This window comes from Gopherus evgoodei, chromosome 18 (assembly GCF_007399415.2).
Source record: "Gopherus evgoodei ecotype Sinaloan lineage chromosome 18, rGopEvg1_v1.p, whole genome shotgun sequence".
NCBI lineage: Eukaryota > Metazoa > Chordata > Testudines > Testudinidae > Gopherus > Gopherus evgoodei.
The window spans coordinates 2,246,124-2,270,460 of NC_044339.1; the positions used below are offsets into that span (position 1 = coordinate 2,246,124).

At 51.0% G+C, this 24,337-nt stretch overlaps 1 protein-coding gene and 1 long non-coding RNA gene across 17 annotated transcripts in view; one reads left to right on the plus strand and one right to left on the minus strand.

Moving 5' to 3' along the window:
• The window catches only part of ZNF362 (zinc finger protein 362), a 50,899-nt gene extending 45,585 nt beyond the window's left edge, over window positions 1-5,314 (plus strand). For all 16 annotated transcript variants that reach the window (XM_030537433.1, XM_030537432.1, XM_030537426.1 and 13 more), the window contains 2 exons: window positions 431-589; window positions 1,159-5,314. In XM_030537433.1, coding sequence (XP_030393293.1) covers window positions 431-589; window positions 1,159-1,275 — 276 coding nt within the window. In that variant the 3' untranslated portion in view covers window positions 1,276-5,314. The remainder of the gene's footprint in view (window positions 1-430; window positions 590-1,158) is intronic.
• A 274-nt stretch (window positions 5,315-5,588) lies between these two features.
• On the minus strand, window positions 5,589-23,552 carry LOC115636913. The gene is made up of 3 exons (XR_003997101.1): window positions 23,178-23,552; window positions 6,606-6,611; window positions 5,589-5,601 (listed from the first exon to the last, which is right to left on the minus strand). It is a non-coding gene; the product is annotated as an uncharacterized LOC115636913 (long non-coding RNA).
• Between the last annotated feature and the right edge of the window lie 785 nt (window positions 23,553-24,337).

The following is a 24,337-nucleotide window of genomic DNA, read 5'->3' on the forward strand; positions in this document are numbered from 1 at the left end:
GAGGGGAGACACAAGTGGTTGCAGGGTGGGGATGGGGGGGACAGAGAGCTCTTGATGGGGGTGGGGAGCAGAGGAGTAAACTCCTGACCTAGATCATGGAGCTGGGCAGTTGACGGGAAGGGGGAGACTCTCTTCCGACCCAATGGATGTGATTCCAGGGAGCAGCATCCATGTCTGAGGGCCTAGGACTGGGGGAGGTGGCGCCGATGCCCTGAGCCCTGCAAGGGGCTGTGGGGATCGACAGTCGTTGGCCCCTGTCCCACAGGGGTGTCTGCTCTGCCATTGGTGTGGATCCGGGGAGCAGAGCAGGCTGCTCTACGTGGTCCCCCAGCCACTGGGCTCCGTGTCCCCATGGGGCGGGGGGCACGGCGCAAGAGCTGCCAAGGATTGTGCCATGTAACGCTGCCCCTGCCTCCTCCCGCCCTCGCAGTCACACCAGCGACAGCACAACAAGGATAAGCCCTACAAGTGTCCGAACTGCTACCGGGCGTACTCGGACTCGGCGTCGCTGCAGATCCACCTCTCTGCACACGCCATCAAACACGCCAAGGCCTACTGCTGCAGCATGTGTGGGAGGGCCTACACCTCGGTGAGTGGGGCAGGAGGCGTGGGGAGGCGGGCACTGGGCAAGGCAGGGATGGGGCCTGCGATGGGGCCAGAGGTGCCATGGGGCAGGGTCTGTTCCAGACGACTCATGCCCCCAGCCTGTGCCAGCGCAGCCACGCGGGATGAGAAAGGGAGGGGGTGTCTGCCCACAGCCAGGGGCTCATTGGGTGAGGAGCTTCTTAGCACAGTCGTCATCCCAGCACTGGCAAGGGAGGCTCTTAACGGTGCTGCAGGGATCAGGCTCCAGCCAATTGCAAACCAGCTAGTAAGAGAAAATTGCTTTCTGTTGGCTAGAGCCTGAAGCCTGGGCTTCTCCCTGCCAGGTGGAGGCGGATCCCTTGGGAGAGCAATCAGCTTGTCACCTCTGAGTTGTCCTGTAGCGCTCCCGGGCATGTGAATGAGGATGGATTGGGGGTGGGAGGGCATGGGATGGGGGCTCCCTTCTGGGCACGGGGCGACGGGTCAGTTCCATCCCTGCAGGAGGCAGTCAATGGGCCCACCCCTCGTAGCTGCAGCACTTATCCTGCTGCCCGGCTGTCTCTCCCCCCACAGGAGACGTATTTGATGAAGCACATGTCCAAACACACCGTGGTGGAACACCTAGTGAGCCAGCACTCACCTCAAAGGACGGAGTCACCCGGCATCCCAGTGCGGATCTCGCTCATCTAATTTGGGGCTTCCTCGCCCACCCCTACCCTGCGCAGCTCTCCTCCCCCCAATCCGGATCGCCAGGGGCCAGGGGGTGGCTTGGAGACGATCACACAGACCACCCCCCCGGCACCGCCACCGAGTGCCCACGCCTGCCAAGCCACGGGGAGCAACTGCGAAGACACTCATCTTTTGGGAGAAATTAATGAATTAATTAATGTTTGGAAAACACCCCTCGGCCCTGGCTCCGCCCCCAGCACCCTGCCGGGAGAGCCAGGAACTCGTCCACAGTTTTGGTGACATCCAAAGACTATTTCAGAGCACTTTGAATCTCTGTGTTTGGTTTCTTCATTTTCTTTCTTTTTTTCCCTTCTTTCTTCCCCCACCCTATTCTCCGTGCTCCTTTCTGCTCTCTTTTGGATACAAGTAGATATATATATATTGGCCAAGAAGTTGGTGCTGCTAAAACCGAAAACCCGAACTGGACAGAGAAGTGCTGGATGGCGTGGCGGGCAGGATCCAGGGCCTGGCACTCGGGATCCTACAGCCTCAGGATGAGACTCTGGGACGTGACCAGCCTGGCGCTTGGTATCTGCTGCCCCTCCTGGACTCTCCGTTGGGAGCCAGCATGAAAGGGGAATGGGTTAACCTGTTGGCTGGAGAGGTGAGATCTGGTGGCGTGGGGACAGGCACTCGAGCAGCAGCCGCAGAAGGGAGACCTTTGTTCCACAGACGTGGCTGTTCCCCGCTGGGGCTTGTCCCTCTGCTGCTTTGTCTAACCTCGTTGGGATGTTTTGGTTGTTTTCTTTGGTTTGTTTCATTTGTCCTGGTTCGAGCTGCACAGGACTGGCTGGCTCTGTGGCCATGCCGTGGTCCATGCGCATTTCACCCATGCCCTCCCGTGGCGGCGCGAGGAATCGCTGCTGGGGCTCGCCCAGCTGGGGTAAGTGTGGGGGCTGCCGGAGGAGGTGCTCAGCCAACGACAGGGACACAGTCGGGGCTGGCCAAGTTGATAGAGGGCAGGGCTGGCCATGCCTGTGTGGAATCCAGAGATGTAACCCATGGAGACCGCAGGTCCCAGCATGCCATGCTCTAGTTTGAGCTAAGCAGTATCCCACCAGATCAGGAAAGCGCACTGCCTGCTTGGAGCTGTAGTCTGTAGGATTGGGACAGCGAGTCAGGGAGACTGGCCAGCTCTGGTATAGTCCCAGCTGTGGGCTCCCCTTTCCAGACCCCAGCTCTGCTAGGCCAGCCATGGCGGATGGGAGTGGAGGGGCACTTTGGCCATGGTGCTGAGGATCGGGGGCAGGGGCATGGGATTTCACAGCAGGAGTTTGGGAGCCTCAGCTGCCCACAGTCCGCTGCCTCCCCCCCACCTCGAGTCCACCTGGTGCTAACTAGGGATTGTCCTGAGCTATGAAGGGGTGTTTGCTAAGGAAGAGAGAGGGGGGGAGGGGGGCACTCGCCTCAGGTTATGTTCTTTGACGTGGATTGTTTTTCAATCTCTTCCCCACTATGGGCATCCAGTGCTGCTGCTCTGGAAGCCCGGGCATCACAGCAGCCCAGGCTATCAGGGTTTCCAGAGTGGCAGCAGCCAGGGGCAAGGGAGCAGCCTGGGGTCTCCTCTCTCTCTGTTACCTCCTGGATCCTGTGTTTGCTTATCAAAGGGCTGGGCCCCAGGCAGAGTGTTGCGTGTGGGAGAGGGGAGTCCGCCCCATGGGAAAGCTCCCTCCAGACTACCCCTACCAGGAATGTCTCCACCCCCTGCGCCATGCTGTACAACGGGCTCTGCCCCTCTGCCCAGGTTCCCAGCAGGGCACTGGCAAGCGCTTTCTGCACTGTCACAAGATTCACATAGAAACCCCATACGGTCCCTGAACCCTGCAGTGAGGCTACCGCTGGCCCAGTCCCCGGGGCTTTGGAGCAGTCGGTTGCTGTGGCACCAGTCAGCTGCCGTGCGAATTTCCCTGTCTCCTGCTGTGTTTGTGCAGGATGGTAATGAAGCCACCTGCAGAGCACCTGTTGTCTGGCACCGTAACACCTGGAACATCTGCTGGCTGGGCACAGCTCCCGTTAGCCCTATGCGCACTAGGGCTGGTGACTGGCTCCATTTCTGGCCCAGCTGTAACCCCGCCCATGCACAGAGCACCTGTCAGTTGTTCTGAACTTGGCTGACCCCACCTGGTTTGCGCTGTCGCTTGTGCTCTGAAACAGGGCCGGTTAGAGTCGGGTCACTTGCAAACCGGGCTGTACTGAGCACAGTGGGGACATCAGCAGGAGAGTGCAGGGGAAAGCCTGCGTTGCCCCTACACCCTGCTGCTGGCGTTGGAGGAGAGCTGTGAGCCGTGACATTAGCGGCACTTGGATCTGAAATTCTGGTTCACTGAGGTCTGAGTCTGCTGCCATGATGAAGCTCTCCCAGAGGTTAGTAGGGCAGGACAAGGCTGTGAGCCCCCCAGCTCCTGGGATGCAGGGAACAAACCAGCTCCCTCCTGAGCAAACTAAAACGCAGAAGGGGAAGAGGAAAGCTGGCGTGCCCGGGGACTGTGCCTCAGGGGTTGGTTACTCTGTCCTTGGACCGTGTGGCTGGTCAGACGGGCACTGGGAGAAACGCAGAGTGGAGCGGCGTTCCTTCCCCACCTCCCCAGCACCCCCTGGGAATCAGCCCCCCAGCAGTGCAGTCCCATGGCAGGGAACCTTGGAGCAGAGTTAGGAGGGAGAAGTCCAGCAACGAGACACGAGGCCCTTCCCTTCCCTGGGGTCACCCCATTGGGTACAGTAGTGGTACCACAGGCATGGATCCCACTGCTCTCCACGTGATTCCCTCGGGTCACCTGGGGCACCAGCTTGATCTCTGGCCTTGGGGGGACTGAGCTGATTTGGGAGCTGCAGAGCCTGCTCTCAGGCCAGATGGACTGGAGGGGGATTCTGCCAGCCAAGGGTGCTGTGGATCTGCCTCTCTGCCCTGCAGAATCCCACATGCCAATCACTCAGAAGCAAATGCAGCAGGAAGAATGATTTGTAACATGTAAATACCTCCAGTGCAGCAGCTTTGGAGGGGCCTGGCTCAGCCAGAGTCAACAGCAGCAGCAGGTCCTGCAGGGAACAATTACACTAGGGTGGGAGCTCAGAGCTAACAGCTCAGCAGGGCCAGGACAGGGTCTAGGTAGGAGCTGGGACTGATGGAGAGCTCACCTGCTCCAGCTGGAAGCACTGGCTGGCTGCTCACCCACTAACCCAGCTTCTCCCAGCAGGAGGCGCTGTGCATTGCTGGAGAGAACATCCTCCCAAGCAGGAGGTGATACAGCTACCTGTGGCCACTTAAGCCTTTCACTGCCAGGACAGAAACCCTCCCAACCATGAGAGATTTATAAAAGCAGAGCGGATCCATCCCATCCCTCTTCCCCCCACAGCAGCAAATCATAGATCCCTTCCTGTTTGGTGAAACCAATTCAATGTAGTATTAAAAAAGCAGCAAGCAGATGGGCTTGCCCTCCCCCTTGCCAGCCTCTCTTTTGGAAAGCCATGCCCATGCCTGTGTGTGGATGGATGGATGGATACGTGGAGTTTTATATATATATATACACACACACACGTGTGTGTGTGTGTGTGTATATAGATATGCACACACACACACGTCTACGTATAGAGAAGGAAGAATGCCCAACGTCCCCCAGCCCGCCAAGAAAGACTAGACAAAAACTCATATATATTATGTACTCCTTGGTTCCGTTTTGGATATTAACTGTTATTTTTATACACTTTTTAAGCCTTAACTATATCATTGTTTTACCAGGTTGTTTGTTTATTGCCTACTCTGTTTATTAATTTGATTCTCTTTTTACCCTACCCTCTGCCCTGACCTTTGTTTCTGAATCGATGTTGTACGATATTCAATATTGTAACCTTTTTGTCAGCATGTTAATACTGTGTAAATATGCCTCTTATACATACTGTTAACACATCTTTGTTTTTCTTTTTTTTTTTCTATATGAAAATCCAGGCCACGTGTCTCTAGATCTAGTTATTACCTTATTAAAAAAGAAAAGGATTCTCCCTCCCCCTTCTCTCTGTCTCACATTGTGGTTAACGGAAAGACATGAGGAGGCTGCGGCTTCCGTATCGAAAGTTTGCATTATGTTTAAAAGGAAAAAAATTTAAAAAAAATTCAAAACAATTTTGCTCTTTGTATTTCTGTTGTGAAACAAAATAAACTGTACATGCAAACTTCTGATGGCCTAGCAGCTGTGAGGCTGGTTTGTTCTGAGAGAGCCAGGGTGGTAACTGGGTGGAGACAGACCACAGTATGGCAGGGGAAATCAGAGCTCCTGGGTTCTCTCCTCTTCACTGACCCTGACAGAGTCACTTTGCCTCCACATCAATTTCCCCGTGTGTAAAATGGGAATGATGAAACTGAGCCACTGCTGAACGGTGCTTTGAGATGCACGGCAGAGACTGGAAGGGGAAGTGTGATTTGACCTTGTTGGGCACTGTGCAGGGTGCAATACAGGGTCGGGAGTATAATTTACACCGGGTGCAAGAGGCTCCCTTTGGGGTGAGCAGAGAATGCAGATTGGGTCATATTTTATATCGCCTTGCTCGGGTGTGAATAATGACACAAGGTGTGAGGCAGAGGGAATCAGCCCACAGCCATCCATCATCCCTGCTCCCCTCCTGTCCTGGCTTGTAGTACTAGAACTTGCTGTCTCTCAGCAGCTCACCTGGCAGAGAGAACCCACTCAACAGGCTCAGGGGAAGGTGTGTGCTCTGCAGATGCAACTGGGACCTGGGGCACCTTAGGGCTTCGTTACTCTGAGAGGGTTCTCAGACAGTGAGTGCATAGAATCGCAGAGCTCTCAGGTTGGAAGGGACCTTGAGAAGTCACCTAGTCCAGCCCCCTGCACGGAGGCAGGCCCAAGTGAACCTAGACCATCCGACAGGTGTTTGGCCAACCTGTTCTGAAATGCCTCCAATGACGGGGATTCTGCAGCCTTCCTGGGAAGCCTGTTCCAGAGCTCCACTACACTTAGAGCTGGCAAGTTTTTCTTGATATCTAACCTAAATCTCCCATGGTGCAGATTAAACCCATTATTTACCCCTTCCCATAACACAAGAACTAGGGATCACCCAATGAAATGAACAGGCAGCAGGTTTAAAACAAACAAAAGGAAGTATTTCTTGACACAACACAGAGTCAACCTGTGGAACTGATTGCCAGGGGATGTTATGAAGGCTGAAAGCATAACTGGGTTCAAACAAGAATTAGATGAATTCATGGAGGATAAGTCCATGCTCTGGGTGTCCCTAAACCTCTGACTGCCAGAAGCTGGGCTGGATCACTTGATAATTACCCTGTTCTGTTCATTCCCTCTAATGCGTCTGGCACCAGCCAGTCAGAAGACTGGATACTGGGCTACATGGACCATTGATGTGACCCGCTAATGGCATTCTTATATACTTCTTGTCCTACTGTCAGTGGACATGGAGAACAATTGATCACCGTCCTCTTGATAATGTGATAATAACATGTGACTGGATTACTAGCCAAGTTACCATAGACAATGAAGGGGAACTGATGCAGATCGGGTTAAGTAAAGAACCAATCGGAGACCTTCGACCAATTTGAATGAATACAGGTCAGTGGGCCTGATGCTGTTCATCCCAGGGAACTGAAGGAATTGGCTGAAGAAATCTTGGAGCCACTGGCAATAATATTTGCCAACTCATGGACGACAGGAGAGGTCCCGGAAGACTGGAGAAGGGCTAACATAGTGCCTATCTTTAAAAAGGAGGAATTGGGGAACTACAGACCAGTCAGCCTGACCTCGATATCTGCAAAGCTACTAGAGCAATGTCTTAGACATTCAGTTTGTGGATACCTTGAGGATGAAGGAGCGATCACTAGCAGCCAGCATGGATTTACCAAGAACAACTCCTGCCAAACGAGCTTGATTTCCTTCTTTGACAGGGTAGCTGATTTGGTGGATAGGAGGAATGCGGTGGGCATAATATACCTGGACTTCAGCAAGGCTTCTGACACAGTCCCACACGCCATTCTGATAAGTAAGCTGGAGAAATGCAGGCTCGACAAAACTAACATGTGATGAAGTGGGAATGTTCTTGATGTGTTATGTGAATGCTGAGTGGGGAGCATTGACCTGGGAAGGTTGCAGGGGAGTTTTGCTGGGACTGTCTGCATTGGGGAAGGGAGGATACCTGAGCATGTAACATGAGAACCCAGGAGAGGGGTTGAAGGCCAGGTGACACCTCTGCCCGGGACACTGAACAAAGGGGACACAGGCTGGGGGATGAGTAGGGGGGAGGCTGAGTGAGACGGCTGGAGGGAGTTTCAGTTTGGAGCTGGCTGGGAAATGGAGAGAGGCTCCCCGATGGGATTTGGGCTTCCAATGGGGCTGTGGCCTTCCTGAGGGCCCCAGATGGACCTAACTAAAGGGGGTCCTGTTGTCTGTACCGGCAAGACCTGTTTTGGACTGTGTTCCTGCCGTCTAAATAAACCTCTGTTTTACTGGCTGGCTGAGTGTCACGTCTGCCTGCGAAGTGAGGGTGCAGGACCCTGTGGCTTCCCCAGGACCCCACTGGGATGGACTCGCTGTGGGAAGCGCACGGACGGGGACACACCGAATGCTCCTAGGAGAGACCCAGGAGATGAAGCCGTGGGAGCTTCTTGCCCTGGAGACTGTCTGCTCCAAGGGAGAGGAGGCTCCCCAAAGTCCTGCCTGGCTTTGTGGGGAGCAGTTCCAGAGCATCGCCCGGGGACTCCGTAACATAACCTTAAGTGGGTACATAATTGGCTAAACAACTACAAACGGAGTCACTATTAATGGATGACAGATTGGAGGGCGGTTCCAAGTGGGGTTCCACAGGGAAATGAGGAGTTGCTGTATTTCTGTCACTGAAATATGTGGCAAGTGGAAAGCACTCACAGCCTGCCTCTCAATGGCAAAGGAGCAACTAACACTGGTCAAGGCAGATTTACATCGAGATTGGAGACAGGTGCTGATGGCCTATTAAGGGGAATCTATTCTCCCAATGGCTATCTCAGAGACTCCTCAGAGGGCAGGTGTATGATGCAGGCAGCCTCACCCAGTGACACGGCAAGTATCTTTCTAGCAGCTGGAAGAGGGACAGTGACATCACCACTTGGCCTCTCTCCTTCCCCACCTACTCTGAAGGCAACAAGAACATTTGGAAGGAAAGACTTGGGCCTGAGGAGATTGAACAAATAATTCAGCCTGTGTGTTAAGAATTGTGACCTTCCTGCAGCATCGAGGGGTGGGGGGGGGGAAGCTGTTTTGATCAAATCTTGCTTAGTCTGATAAAGCTTAGAATTTAGACTGAGATTTCATATTTTACATAACCAACTTTGACCTCTGTGCCTAACACCTACAGTCATCACTTAAAATCCATCTTTCTGCAGTTAATAAACTCATTTTAATGTTTTATCCTTACAAGTGAGTTTGTCTAATGTGCTTGGGGAATCTGCTCAGATTACAAAGGCTGGTGCATGTCTGCTATCCTCTGATGAAGTAGTGAACTAATTAAGGAGCTTGCATTGTTCAAGAGAACGCCTGGCCTTTCTGGAGTGCAAGGCTGGGGTGAAGCTGGAGGTATTTGCTGGTGTCTCTGTATAATTCATGAGTGGTTTAGAAAGCATTCATGCAAGTTAGCTAAGTGTGTCTCTGCATGGTGGTGGTGGTTGGGGACTCCCTCCTAAGGGGGATGGAGTCATCCATCTGCCATCCAGAACGGGATATTTGAGAAATGTGCTGCTTGTCTGGAGCTAGAATTCAGGATGTGACAGAGTGTCTGCCAAGACAGATCAAGCCCTCAGACTGCTACCCCTTCCTCCTTCTCCATGTGGGCACCAGTGATACTGCCAAGAAAGACCTTGAGCAGGTCACTGCAGACTGTGTGGCTCTGGGAAGAAGGATAAAGGAGTCTGAGGCACAAGTCGTGTTCTCATCCATCCTCCCTGTTGAAGGAAAAGGCCCAAGTAGGGACCATCGAACTGTGGAGGTAAATGCGTGGTTATGCAGGTGGTGTTGGAGAGAGGGCTTTGGATTCTTCAGCCATGGGATGTTGTTCTGGGATGAAGGATTGCTAGGAAGAGATGGGATCCACCTAACAAAGAGAGGGAAGAGCATCTTCGCAGGCAGGCTGCCAACTTAGTGAGGAGGGCTTTAAACTAGGCTCGCTGGGGGATGGAGACCTAAGGCCGGAGGTAAGTGGGGGGATATCGAAAGAAAACACAAGGAGGAGGGTACAACAGGGGAGGCCTCCTGATTCATACGGAGAAAGCAGGGCAATCAGCGAGTTATCTTAGGTGCCTGTACACGAATGCAAGCCTGGGAAACAAGCAGGCAGAATTGGAAGTCCTGGCACAGTCAAGGAACTATGATGTGATTGGAATAACAGAAACTTGGTGGGATAACTCACCTGACTGGAGCACTGTCATGGATGGGTATAAACTTTTCAGGAAGGACAGGTCGGGGAAAAGGTGGAGGAGTTGCACTGTATGTAAGGGATGTATGTATTGCTCAGAGCTCCAGTAAGAAACTGGAGAAAAGCCTGTTGAGAGTCTTTGGGTTAAGTTTAGAGGCAAAAGAAACAAGGGTGATAGATCGCCAGCCCAGGAGGATGAGGTGGACAAGGCTTTCTTCGGCCAACTAACAGATGTTTCCAGATCACAGGCCCTAGGAGAGCAATACAGCAATGCACCGACAATCCAGGAAGTTTTTGGAGAGTGTTGGGGACAACTTCCTGTTACAAGTGCTGGAGGAACCAGCTAGGGGCCGTGCTCCGTTTGACCTGGTGCTCACAAACAGGGAAGAATTGGCAGGGGCAGTAGAAGTGGGCAGCAGTGACCATGAGATGGTCAAGGTCAGGATCCTGACACAAGGAAGAAAGGAGAGCAGCAGAACACAGACTCAACTTCAGAAAAGCAGACTTTTGACTCTGTAACGGAGCCCTCCTTGCTCCTCCACAAAACTCAGTCGGAGACCACTCGAACTGTATGCACCACCGTTCTTTTATTCTTGTGCCAGTTCCCACCGCCTGCTATATACACTTTACACGCTGTCATCAGGCCAACACCTGGGGGACTGCTAGCTTCCCCTGCTAGCAGGGGGCTAGTGCCCAATGCTCCTCCCCTTCCTGGCCCCCCTCCCTTTAGTGTTATATGCCAGCTTTATATGGCTGGCCGATTAGGCCCACAGGTACCGATGCTCAAGTAATCAGGGCGTAGTCTCCCCTGCCAGCCTCAACTAATCCCCTTAATTGGAGAGGGGCTAACAGGGACCTGGCCAGGCTCTCCTGGCCAGCACCCTGTTACAGATTCCCTCAGGAACTAAGGGACAGGATCCCCGGAAGGCTGATCTGAGGGGGAAAGAAGTCCAGGAGAGTTGGTTATATTTTAAAGAAATCTTATTGAGGGCATAGGACAAACCATCCCCATGTGCAGAAAGAATAGCAAATATGGCAGGTGAGCAGCTTGGCTTACCAGAGAAATCTCTGGTGAGCTTAAGCACAAAAAGGAAACTTACAAGAAGTGGAAACTTGGACTGATGACTGGGGAGCAGTATACAAATATTGCTTGAGCATGCAGGGGTGTAATCAGGAAGGCCAAAGCACACTTGGAGTTGCAGCTAGCAAGGGATGTGAAGGGTAACAAGAAGGGTTTCTACAGATATGTTAGCAACAAGAGGGGGTCAGGGAAGTGTGGGCCCCTTACTGAATAGGGGAGGGAACCTAGTGACAGATGGTATGGAAAAAGCTGAAGTACTCAATGCTTTTTTTGCCTAGGTCTTCACAGACAAGGTCAGCTCCCAGACAGCTGCACTGGGCAGCACAGCATGGGGAGGAGGTGAGCAGCCCTCAGTGGTGAAAGAACTATTTAGAAAAGCTGGCCATGCAGAAGTCCATGGGGCCGGATGCGCTGCATCCAAGGTGCTGAGGGAGTTGGCTGATGTGATTGTAGAGCCATTATCTTTGCAAACTCATGGCGATCAGAGGAGGTGGATGACTGGAAAAAGGCTAATGTAGTGCCCATCTTTAAAAAAGGAAAGAAGGAGAATCCAGGGAACTAGAGACCAGTCAGCCTCACCTCAGTCCCTGGAAAAATCATGGTGCAGGTCCTCAAGGAATCCGTTTTGAAGCACTTGGCAGAGAGGAAGGTGATCAGGAACCGTCAGCATGGATTCACCAAGGGCGAGTCATGCCTGACCAACCTGACTGCCTTCTAGGATGAGATAACTGGCTCTGTGGATATGGGGAAATTGACTTTAGCAAAGCTTTTGATACGGTCTCCCACAGTATTCTTCCCAGCAAGTTAAAGCAGTATGGATTGGATGAATGGACTATAAGGTGGATAGAAAGCTGGCTAGATTGTCAGGATCAACGGGTAGTGATCAACGGATCAATGTCTAGTTGGCAGCCGGTATCAAGTGGAGTGCCCCAGGGGTCAGTCCTGGGGCCAGTTTTGTTCAACATCTTCATTAATGATGGGATGGACTGCGCTCTTAGCAAGTTCGCAGCTGACACTAAGCTGGGGGGAGAGGTAGATACGCTGGAGGGTAGGGATAGGGTCCAGAGTGATCTTGACAAATTGGAGGATTGCATCAAAAGAAATCTGATGAGGTTCAACAAGGACAAGTGCAGAGTCCTGCATTTAGGATGGAAGAATCCCATGTACCGCTACAGGCTGGGAACCGACTGGCTAAGTGGTAGTTCTGCATAAAAGGACCTGGGGATTGCAGTGGACGAGAAGCTGAATATGAGTCAGCAGTGTGCCCTTGTTGCCACGCGTCTGACGAAGTGGGTATTCACCCACGAAAGCTTATGCTCCAATACATCTGTTAGTCTTAAAGGTGCCACAGGACTCTCTGTTGCTTGTTGCCAAGAAGGCCAACGGTGTATTTGGCTGCATTAGTAGGAGCATTGCCAGCAGATCGAGGGAAGTTATTATTCCCTTGTAGTCAGATGGGGCCTCACCAGGGCCAGAGTATTGCGTCCAGTTTTGGTCCCCCCACTACAGAGGGAATGTAGACAAATTGGAGAGAGTCCAGCAGGGAGCAAAGAACATGATTAGGGGGCTGGAGCACATGACTTATCAGAAGAGGCTGAGGGAACTGGGCTTATTTTGTCTGGATGTAAGCAGAGTCAGGATGAGCTCTACCCTGACATCTGGTGGAAAGAATTTCAGAGAGTATATTTGCATAGGCACACCTACCCCATCCCATGCTGCTGAGCTGTGGGACTGCTTGGTGATAGAAATGACTCAACCTCAGTTGGGTGGTACTTGCTAGACAAGGGACATGGGTTCCAAAACCCAGTGAATTGAGAGAGGCTGGGGACAGGTATCTGTGCCTGGTGGTGCAGTCTCCTTGTGGAGCCAGAAGCATCAGTTCCACCCCCTCCTCTCTCCACTGTGGAATGTCAGAGTTGATTTTTTTTATTCCCTCAAGAATCTAAATACAGGTTACTGAGCTGAACTCACTTTGGGCTAATGGTGCACTAGCACTGGGGCTCCCCCACTAAGAGCTGAGATCACTAAGAGTTGAAATCACTAAAGAGCTGAAATTACTGAGCTGAGAGCACTGAGTACTGTGCTAACTAGTGGGGGAGCCTGAAGATATACTGTGGAACAGAGCAGCTGGTGGAGTGGAGCAGTTGCGGGGACGGCTGGAGAGGATCACGGGACAGCTGGTGGCAGCGGAGCGGTTGGCAGAGCGGAGTAGCTGTGGGATGGGGGAGCGGCCCACAGAGCGAGCGGAGCTGAGCAGTTTGCAGGGAGAACTGGAGCAGCTCATGGAGCAGAGCAGCTGGTGGAGCGGAGCAGTTTCCGAGGACGGCTGGAGGAGCAGAGTGGAGCGGCTGGTAAAGCGAGCAGTTCGTGGAGAAGGCGGAAGCAGAACCCACGGAGAGGCAGGGCAGTTGCCCTGGACCATGTAGGTGCCCCTTTCTAGCCAGCTGGGGGGGAGGGACCTCTACAGTAAACTCTCCGAACTCTGGGGTGGCATTGATCAGAGACTTTTGGTTGTTGGACTTTGGGGTGATTGGACTTAAACCCTAAGGGGAAAAAGGACATTGCCAAGCATACTTGGAGGGGGTTTTTGTTTATGGTTTGTGTTATACCCTGTGTTGTGTGTTTCTCCATGGGATAGCCGATTGATTCCTTCCTTTATTAAAAAGTTTGCTACACTCAGACTCCGGGCTTGCGAGAGGGGAAGTATTGCCTGCGAGAGGCGCCCAGGGGGGGTGTGGTATGTGAGTGTCCCAGGTCACTGGTTGGGGGCTTCGAGCCGGTTATGCATTGTGTTACTGAACGGAACCCCTGGATACTGAACCCGGCCCTTGTGTGCTGCCAACTCAGAGGGGCAGAAGGGTTACATGCAGAAGAGAAGAGTTAGGGGGAATTTGATAGCAGCCTTCAACTACGTGAAGGAGGGTCCCAAAGAGGATGGAGCTCGGCTGTTCTCAGTGGTGGTAGATAGAACAAGAAGCAATGATCTCAAGTTGCAGAGAAGGAGGTCTAGGTTGGATATAAGGAAAAACTTTCACTAGGAGGATGGTGAAGCACTGGAATGGGTTACCTAGGGAGGTGGTGGAATCTCCATCCTTAAAAACCTCTAAGGCCTGGTTTGTGGGGGGAGGGATAGCTCAGTGGTTTGAGCATTGGCCTGCTAAACCCCAGGGTTGTGAGTTCAATCCCTGAGGGGGGCATTTTGGGAACTGGAGTTAAAATCTGTTTGGGGATTAGTCCTGCTTTGAGCATGGGTTGGACTAGATGACCTCCTGAGGTCCCTTCCAACCCTGATCTTCTATGATTCTATGCTGTTGGCTGAGTGATCATAGCATGTGGAGGGGTTTGCTGCTTGTCACTAGCCTGGCAGTGTAAGAGACAGCCCAGGGAGGAGAGTTAAGGAGGCACAGCAGTCCTACAGGTTCCAGGTTGTACTTTGTGGGGAGTGTCATAGGGGGTTCTCTCTTACTCTGAAGCATCAGCTTGAGACAGGATATTGGGCTGGATGTACCAAGGCCCAAAGCCTCAAAGGAATTCCAATGGAAAATAGGAGCCAAAGGACTCTTGAGGATCTGGGCCCAATAGTATGGCCTGACTCATTTGGCAAGTGGTGATGGAGAAACCAGGCTAGAGGACAAGGTTTGAGCTGGTAGGCAGAAGGTGGACATCAGATGAGATGGTCCAGTGGTCTGATCCAGGCTGGTAAAAACCTATGTTCTGATGTAGGCAGGAGGATAAAGAAAGTGAAAGCAGTTCCCTACCAGATGTTGAGGGAGCTATGAGAGTCTACGCCACGTTGATGGAAATGAGCATCCCGTGGTAACAGACAGAATTCCATGGGGATGAAACCTTCCATGTACCTGCAATACGTGAAGTGCTTTATAGAGCTGTGCTGCTGACTTCATTAGGAACTTTGGACTAGGGCCGGCTCCAGGGGTTTGGCCAACCCCAAGCAGCCAAAAAAATAAAAACCACGATCACAATCGTGATCTGCAGCAATTCAGCGGGAGGTCCTTCACTCCGAGCAGGAGTGAGGGACCTGCTGCCGAATCCCTGAAAATGCCACCCCACTCCCGAGTTGCCGCCCCAAGCACCTGCTTGATAAGCTGGTGCCTGGAGTTGGCCCTGCTTCGGACGAGGCATATCCAGACAGCTCTCTCTGCTCCCACCTTTCTCTGCTCCCAGGGTGTAGCTAGCAGACTGAAATTGGTGAAAACAGTAGCCAGTCATTTTGCTTGCCTCTGGCATTATACCTATAATCCCCCTGGCCAGAGCAGTCCACTGTGGCCACTGGAGCTGGGGAAATTCTGCAAACCCTACATTTACAAGCATTTGTTCCTATATCAGAGCTGTCCGAGTGAGCCCTGGTCCTGGCCTGGACTAGCCATGCTTTGTGAAGGGGCTTTGGGTATATGGGCAATGGCTGTTCCTCCTATGAATAACCCCCTCCAACATGATGATGGAGAACAAGAGCGCTTGCTATTCCTTACTCTCTTGTTCACAACTTTTTATTTGTACAGTGAGGGAGCAGAAACAATACCAAATGACCAAAGACACCAGCCTGGCGATTTGTTTGCAGGGAGTCCATTGCTGAGATTGGCTTGCAGAAGAGGATCTGTCCAGCAGCCACCAGCAATGACCCAGTGCACAGAAATCCGAGTCTGTGTGGGGCGAAACTGCACCACAGAGAAGGGCTAAGGAGGGGTTGTGGGAGCTGGCAGCCCAGGGTTCAGTGTGGATCTTACCTGAGGGTGTCAAAACCATACAGGCAAATCAGCAGAGCCATGCAGAGACTGAGTATTACCTTCCTCTTCACGTTCACAAATGACCTGGGCGAGAGGCGGAGCGGGGGAGCAGTAGATGCAAGATGCCAAAACCGCCCCCCCCCCGAGGCTATGCACGTGTTGTGTTTCCACATGCAAAGCCTCTAAAATGACAGTTTAGATCAGAGGAAACCACAAAACAAGAACATACAATCTACAGGAGCGAGCACAGCGTGTGCCTCTCCTTGGGAACAGACTGCAACAACACTGAAGCCAAAATGCCTGCAATCTCTGCACACACATGTAAAGGCACAGCACACAGAATACAAAGGTACATCTGTATCCTCTGAAGACTGCCTTCCATTTCCTTCCCCCCAGCACTCACTGTCAACCATGAGGAGAGGGAGAACTAGCTAGTGTCAGCATTAAATGAACCCCCAAGGAATACATGTTTTACTTTTAATGTAGATGAATTTCTTAGAGCACTCAGCTGTTTGACCAAAGCAGCATGAGGGAGACGTTCCAAATCACATTTTAAATTACTTAGTTTAAAATATATTTCTAGAGACGAGGCCTGATCCAGAACCCCAAATCCATATGCACCTGAACTTGGACCCAAGATCATCACTACAAATCATTTCCAGGTTTCCTGTTGCAAAATGGGGAGCAAGCATTAATCCCCATCAGAATCTGACCCAAAACCCCTCACGCTCCTGCAGTACAACTGGAGCAGGTTGTGTTGCAGGGGGACCAATGGGGGTTTTCCAGCAGAGATGGGCCAGAAGCTACAGATGCTCCCTGTGGTGCTCACACAGTAAATGCCTGAACCCAAAATTCAGCAGCAGCAGAGAAACCCAGGCCTGTGTGTGCTCGTCCACAGAGCTAACATGGCCCGATCGCTCCTGAGTTCAATCTCCTCTTTTGAAAGCTGTGGGGCCCCCCAGATGGATGATTAGCTACTGAGTCACCAGTCCAACTGGGGGTGCAGTCTGTGCAGAAACCTATGAGAAAGGAAACCGCCTGCACCCACCTAGTCCAAAGTGGCCTCTGATTTTGGGGAGGGAAGGGGAGGGGTCCCAGCTATGAGCCATCTTAAAGAACAGGGAGAGAGGGATGGACCGAGAAGGGTCTTTGTCCTGACAGCCTCAGGTAACTCCAAACCCATTTCTCACAAGTGTCTGCATGCACTTCATGCTGAAAAAGGCATTCACCACTGTAATGATAGTGTGACCCCTTCATCAGCCACATCTGGGTCACTACATGGTTGTTCCAGGCCTCTTTCAGCTAGCCCTCTGCCCAGCAGCTCGCTTTTCGTAGGTTCATGCTGCTTCTGACACGATCCTTGGCTTTTTCTGCCCCTAGGTTTCTCTCTGACACATAAACCTTCACAAAATAATCGCCAGCAAAATCCTTCTGTCCACATGGGCCTCGCATGTGCCTTTGCTTTGGGTGGTGACCCGTGCGTGTATTTGGGGAAAAGGGGCAGCCGCTGTTGGTTCAGTTATCTGGCTCCATAAAGTAGCTTTGCTGTTTCTCACACCTGTTTAAATGAAAGGGCCAGGCAGGCAGGCGGGCGACCGGGGAGGGTGCGGTGGGGGGGACACATAACAATACAGTCACTTGCAGTCAATAATTCCGCCACTAGATGGCACACTGTGCTGAACGGAGTTCCATGGTGGGAGCCCCTAGTGAACGAGGGAGACAAAGCTGACATTCCGGCTGTGTAGAAACCTCTTTGTTTGTGCCTGGAGTTCAGCGACGATTTTTGTTTTTAATACACATCTCCCTTTTCAGGGCCTGCCTTCTCTGACAAGTAAACTTATAACTTGAGTGTTGCCCCAAACTCAAATGCTGGCCACATAGAAAAGCCTTTACCTTGAGCGTAGTGGTGCTTTTAGCTTGAGTTTGCTGGCCCAAGAATAGGGGGATAGACTAAAACTTATCTGAGCACCACTTATTACCTGCTAACATGACTACTCTGTAGTGTGGACGCAGTCTAATGCCACCTGAGTGCCATTAATCCTCCAGTGCTTTCCCACAATTCCCCCCCAGGCCAGAAAGGGGAATTCATACAGCAGCTCACTTTACTGCAGTGCTAAGAATGGTGGGCTTCCAGAAGCCTTTGCAGCACACCTGAGTGAGTGCAGGACCAGGGCGGTTCTGTTGCAGAGTCACCTTCCTCACTGGATCTGGGCGAATCACTTGAGTGTAGATCACTCACACCAACTGCAGTGAAAACAAACCCTGTAAGGGGCTGGAAGTCCATGTGCCATGATGGTTCCACCCCTGGGTAAGTTCTGAGCTGCCATTTGAATGGCAAGAAGGGCAGCCTGGTGACATGTAGCATGGCAGAAAGATCAGAACTGGATCCAGAGATAGGGCTGCTACCTGGTCCCTCTCCCTCACCCACAACTCAGCTTGCCTTTCCTTTTGCTACAAATGTAGAAGTGTGAAGAGTCGGCAGCCAAGCCTACGAAAGACAGAGTCCATAACTGGAAAGAGCTGTGGAAATCTGCTGTCCCTCGTGTCTGGCTGCAGCTTGCTACAGTTCTCGTTAGAACTGGGATGGAGCTGAATTTTGTGGTATGTGAGAAGTTCTAAAATTTCAGCCCCCGCCCCTCCATTTCAAAACAGAATGAAAACCAAAACCCAAAATTTTCAGCCAAAGGAAATGCTGCCCCTCCATTCCAATTTTGATCTTTTGCAAACTTTTTTTAAAACTATACATCTCTAAACCAGTGAATTCTGTGTAGACAACCCATTTTTAACTGAAAAATCCAAACGGTCCCTTCTGAAAATGTCAAAGCAGGACAGTTTTTTACTATATCAAAAGGTTTCACTTCAAGTTTTTTCTAAAGGAATTTTTGCCAAAAATCGGCATTTTGAAGCATATCATTTCAAATGAAAACCTTTTTCATCAAAAAAACATTTCAATAAAAATTCCCAACCAGGTGTAGCCCTGATTACCTGCTTGGCTAGGTGGTGTCAGCCTCATAACAGGGCAGTTTCCTGCCTCACGCAGTGATTTACCCCAAGTGGGGGGGTTTGATGTCCTGCTTCCCTTTAACAGAGGTTGGCAGCTTCAGGTCCAACGCTCAGGATGGGGATTTGGAACTAAAGTTCTGGTTTGGCACCCCACCCCTTAGGACAAACCCAACTGGCTGAGACCAGTCCCAGACCTCATAGACTCATAGACTCTAGGACTGGAAGGGACCTCGAGAGGTCATCGAGTCCAGTCCCCTGCCCTCATGGCAGGACCAAATACTGTCTAGACCATCCCTGACAGACATTTATCTAACCTACTCTTAAATATCTCCAGCGATGGAGATTCCACAACTTCCCTAGGCAATCTATTCCAGCGTTTAACTACCCTGACAGTTAGGAACTTTTTCCTAATGTCCAACCTAAATCTCCCTTGCTGCAGTTTAAGCCCATTGCTTCTTGTTCTATCATTGGAGGCTAAGGTGAACAAGTTTTCTCCCTCCTCCTGATGACACCCTTTTAGATACCTGAAAACTGCTATCAGGTCCCTTCTCAGTCTTCTCTTTTCCAAACTAAACAAACCCAATTCCTTCAGCCTTCCTTCATAGGTCACGTTCTCAAGACCTTTAATCATTCTTGTTGCTCTTCTCTGGACCCTCTCCAATTTCTCCACATCTTTCTTGAAATGCGGTGCCCAGTGCAGTGGCCCAGCGTCTGCAGGGTTTGGCATTGGGCATTGGGGCTCCAGTTCTGGGCTGTTTCTGCCATTTCAGCACCTGCCTAATGAAGATGGTTCCTGGGCTTCAAAATATTTTTCACCTTCTGTTCACAGGGAACTAGAAGGAGTCACAGCTGCAAATAGGCAAGATCCACAGCTAACGTGGCTGGAGCCAGCTCAAGCTCCACTTAATGCAACAATCCACCTTCCCCTGCTCTAGGAGTGATGCATCCCCCTCCTTTGCACTAAGTGACCTGCTTGTTCCCCTCCATTCATCAGCCAGAACCGTATGACCCATCCTGTTGTCCCATGAGCCAATTCCCTTCAAACCCCAGTAACTACTAAGTGAGAACTAATGGGCCAGATTTTCAAACACCACCTGCCATTTCTGCCCCACTGGTCATTGTCTGTGCAGTTTAGACCATTCAGAAGTTGTGGGGCCTCACAATGACATGAATTATGGCTGCAGAAATGGCGGCAAGGCTGGGTGGGACTGTTCCCCACAGAGTGGGAGCTGACTTTAAAACCAGATGGCAGTAGCCCTCCCCCAACCCTGGTACTTGCTGGGAGAAAGAACGGTGGGGGTCAGGCATGCGAGACAGTGCATGCAGCAGAGTGACCCCCTTTTGAGCCGTGGGACTGTCTCGCTGGTGCCGCTGATTAGGACGTGACACCTGCAGTGGGCTGTCGAGCAACACCCCCACCCCACCCCACCCCCCGGCCAGCAGCTACACGGCCCCTTTTGAGCTGGGTTTAAATTAAGCTCAAGACCTAGCTCAGGAAGTGGTGAGCTGATTTCCAGCAGCGCTGCCGAGTGGGCTGAGGGGCAGCGGTGTCTAGCACATTGGCCTAGGGCTGAGGAGACCTAGTTCCGTTCCCACCTCTGCTACTGATCTGCTGGATGCTCTTGGGCAAGTCCCTCCCCCCCATGGCTCTCTGCCATCCTCTGTTTGGATTATAAACTCCTCAGGGCAGAGAGCGTGTCACACGGAGTGTGCATCACCTTGCACGATGGGCCTGTCCTGCCCCTCGCAAGGTTCCTCGGCTGAAGGCTCCACAATGCCCTGTTTGTTTTGTGCTCTTCGCCCAAGGGTGTCAAGCAACCTGCAAATGGGCCAACACCTGCTGCTCACTCAGAGGCCAGGCAGGGTGGGCAAAGCATAGAAATAGACTCATAGGTTAGGGTTGGAAGAGACCTCAGGACATCTAGTCACCTGATCTCAGGCTGATTACTTGGAACCTCGCTGCAAACATTATGCACCCAGGGCAGGCACTCTCAGCCCCTTCATTCCCATGCTGGACTCAGGAGGAGAGGACCCCATGGGAGGCATCCAGCCTCTCTCCAGCCTCAGCAGAGAAGAGGCAGGATCTCAAGAGGAAAGGAGGAAGGCTTCCAGCAAAGAGAGGGCCTGGGGTGATGGGAAGGCTCCAACAATGAAGAGCCTCATGGACAAAATATTCACGTCACACTGCAAAGGCTGCAGTTTCTAATCTGCAAGGCTGTTAGCTGTGTTACCGTGACACCCAGTCATCCCTGATGAAACCAGGGCCCTGGTTGCTGGGTGCTGGATGGACACATAGTGAGAGACACGCCCTGTGCTCACATGATCTAAGCAGGCCAGACGGACAAAGGGGAACGTTGCACGGGTGGAGAGCAGAAGCCCTGGGAGTTCCCTCTAGAGTCACTTTAAATTAGACAGGATTGTAAATCGTAGGGCCCCAGACTTTAACAAACCTTTTAGAGTAACCACAGATGCGTCCAAGCATGGTGTGGGTGCAGATTTAATACAAAAAGGACCCGATCAAAAATTCCCTCCTGTCATGTTTCTCAGCAAAAAACTGTCTGAAAGGAAAAGCCACTGGTCAATCAGCAAAAAGAAATGCTAGGCCATTGTGTACATGCTGGAAAAGCTACGCCCATACGTTTGCGGACAGCGTTTCCACCTGCAAACTGACCATGCTGCGCTGAAGTGGCTTCATACCATCAAGGACAATAACAAAAAACTTCTTCAATGAAGTTTAACTCTCCAAAATTTTGATTTTGAAATACAACACATTTCAGGAGCTTTTAACAAAGTAGCTGATGCACTCTCCCATAAAAGTTTCCCAAAATCAACTGGTTAAAATCATCCTTAAAATGTAAAAAATATTGTTTGGTTTTCTATAAACAGTAGTATATCTAAAGGTGCACGTGTGTTATTAATTCTGTTTTCTCCTACAGCTCCAAGAAGAGATCACAGCCAGTGTGGAGCAGGCTGTCCAGCACCGTCTGTGATTTGGGGTGTGTGTGTGTGTGTCATAAACATACAGCTAATGGTAGTGTAAAATCCCTCCTTACCTGTAAAGGGTTAAGAAGATCAAATAACCTGGTGGGCACCTGACCAGAAGGACCAATGGGGAAAGAAAATACTTCCAAATCTGGTGGGGGAAGGCTTTGTTTTGTGCTGTGTGGGTGTTCTCTCTGGAGACAAAGGGAGAGACCAAGCAAGTAATCCAGCTCCCACTGAAATGATACATCTATTATTACAGAAATAGCAAGTAATAGCAAGGAAATGCATTAGATGATCTTTTGTTTTAGCTTGTGACTTTTCCCTGTGCTAAGAGGAAGGTTTATTCCTAGGTGTTTTTGGGGGTGGGGTGGGGGGGCATCTTTAAAGTTTTACCTAGAGGGGGAATCCTCTGTGTTTTAAATCTTTTGTTACCCTATAATGTTATCTTCCATCCTAATTTTACAAAGGTAACTCTTTTATCTTTAAATAAATTCTTCTTTTAAGAACCTAATTAATTTTTCATTGTTCTTAAGATCCAAGGGTTTGGGTCTGTGTTCACTTGTACCAATTTGTGAGGATATTAATCTCAAGCCTCCCCAGGAAAGGGGGGTGCAGGGTTTGGGGGAATATTTTGGGGGAATAGGACTCTAAGTGGTCCTTTCCCTAATTCTTTGTCTAAATCACTTGGTGATGGCAGCATACTGTTCAAGACAAGGTGAAACTTGTGCCTTGAAAAAGTTTTTAACCTAAGCTAATAAAAATAAGCTTAGGGGGTCTTTCATGTGGGTTCCCACATCTGTACCCCAGAGTTCAGACTGGGGAAGGAACCCTAACAATTATGGTCACTGTTACCAAGCTGTCCAACTATATTCACCTCTTGGACCAGATCCTGTGTTCCACTTAGGATTAAATCAAGAGTTGCCTCTCCTCTGGTGGGTTCCAGGACCAGCTGCTCCAAGAAGCAGTCATTTAAGGTGTCCAGAAACTTTATCTCAACATCCCATCCTGAGGTGACGTAACCAATCAATATGGGGATAACTGTATTTCTCCATTATTATTATTATTGAGATTTTTTATTTTTATAGCCTCTCTAATCTCCCTGAGCATTTCACAGTCACTATCACCATCCTGGCCAGCTGGTCGGTAATATACCCCTACCGCTATATTCTTATTATTAGAGCAAGGAATTACTATCCATAGAGATTCTATGGCACAGTTTGATTCATTTATGATTTTACTTAATTTGATTCTATGCTTTCTTTCACATAGTGCCACTCCCCCATCAGCACAACCTGTTCTGTCCTTCCGATATATTTTGTACCCTGCTATTATTGTGTCCCATTGAATATCCTCATTCCACCAAGTTTCTGTGATGCCTATTATATCAATATCCTCATTCAATATGAGGCACTCTAGTTCCCTCATTTTATTGCTTAGACTTCTAGCATTGGTACACAAGCATTTTAAAAACTTGGCTCCTTTTAGCCATTATACAATGTAATTGAACAGGACTCTTTTATTTGACTGTTTCTGATCAGACCCTGCCTGTATTTTATCATTTTCCATCCTCTCGTCCTCACTAGGACATAGAGATTCTCTATGGTCCTCCCCTAAGAGATGTCTGAACCACGTGCTCCTCCATGCCTGACAGCTTTCCTCCAGCCCTTAGTTTAAAAACTGCTCTATGACCTTTTTAATGTTAAGTTCCAGCAATCTGGTTCCGTTTTGGTATAGGTGTAGCCCATCCTTCCTGTACAGGTTTCCCCTTTCCCAAAAGTTTCCCCAGTTCCTAATAAATCTAAACCTCTCCTCCCTGTACCATCATCTCATCCACGCATGAAGACTCTGCAGTTCTGCCTAAATGGCCCTGTGTGTGCAACTAGGAGCATCTCAGAGAATGCTACCATGGAGGTCCTGGACTTTGCTTTCTGCTCCATATTATATGCCAGCTCCACTTCCTCATCCACCACTTCGTCACCAGCATTGAGTCCACTGGCCACTGCCTCCAGTCCCCCTGAAGCAGGGGCGGCTCTAGGTATTTTGCCGCCCCAAGCAAGGCAGGCAGGCTGCCTTTGGTGGAACGCCTGCGGGAGGTCTCCAGTCCTGCAGATTCGGCGGTGCTCCTGCTGGAGTTCCGCTTAAGCTGCGGGACCAGCGGACCCTCCGCAGACATGCCGCCAAAGGCAACCTGCCTGCTGCCCTCGCAGCGACCTGCAAAGCGCCCCCTGTGGCTTGCTGCCCTAAGCATGCGCTTGGCGTGCTGATGCCTGGAGCCACCCCTACCCTGAAGTATCCCCGGGGCTCATAGTAGTGGAGGTGGGTTTGCCGCCGAGGACGGCGTGAAGCTCTTTGTAGAAGAGGCACATCTTCAGCACCGCACCAGAGCGATATTTGGCCTCACTTGCCTTCTGGTACGCCTGCCTCAGCTCCTTTATATCAGACAATCCTTCTGCGTGTCCCTCTCCTGCCCCTTGTCCTGCATGTCACTAGCAATCATCCTGTAGGTATCAAAATCGTGCAAAGCTGTGACTTCACAGACTCCTCTCCCCACAGACTCAGCAGAGCCAACAGCTCTGGCGCGCTCGACGTGGAGCGCATCTGCTGTGGACAGCTGGCATGTTCAGTGGCGTGAACTGTGCAGGACATTTCAAAACTTCGCAGGCCTTTCAACGGGGGATGAGAGGGCATAGCTGTGTACCTTCAGGGTGGCAGAGTTCAAACCATGACCATAGTGGTCAGGATAGGATTTCGGGACACCTCCTGGAGGTCAGTTAGGGCGACATAACCAAGCGAGGTGTCTACACAGATG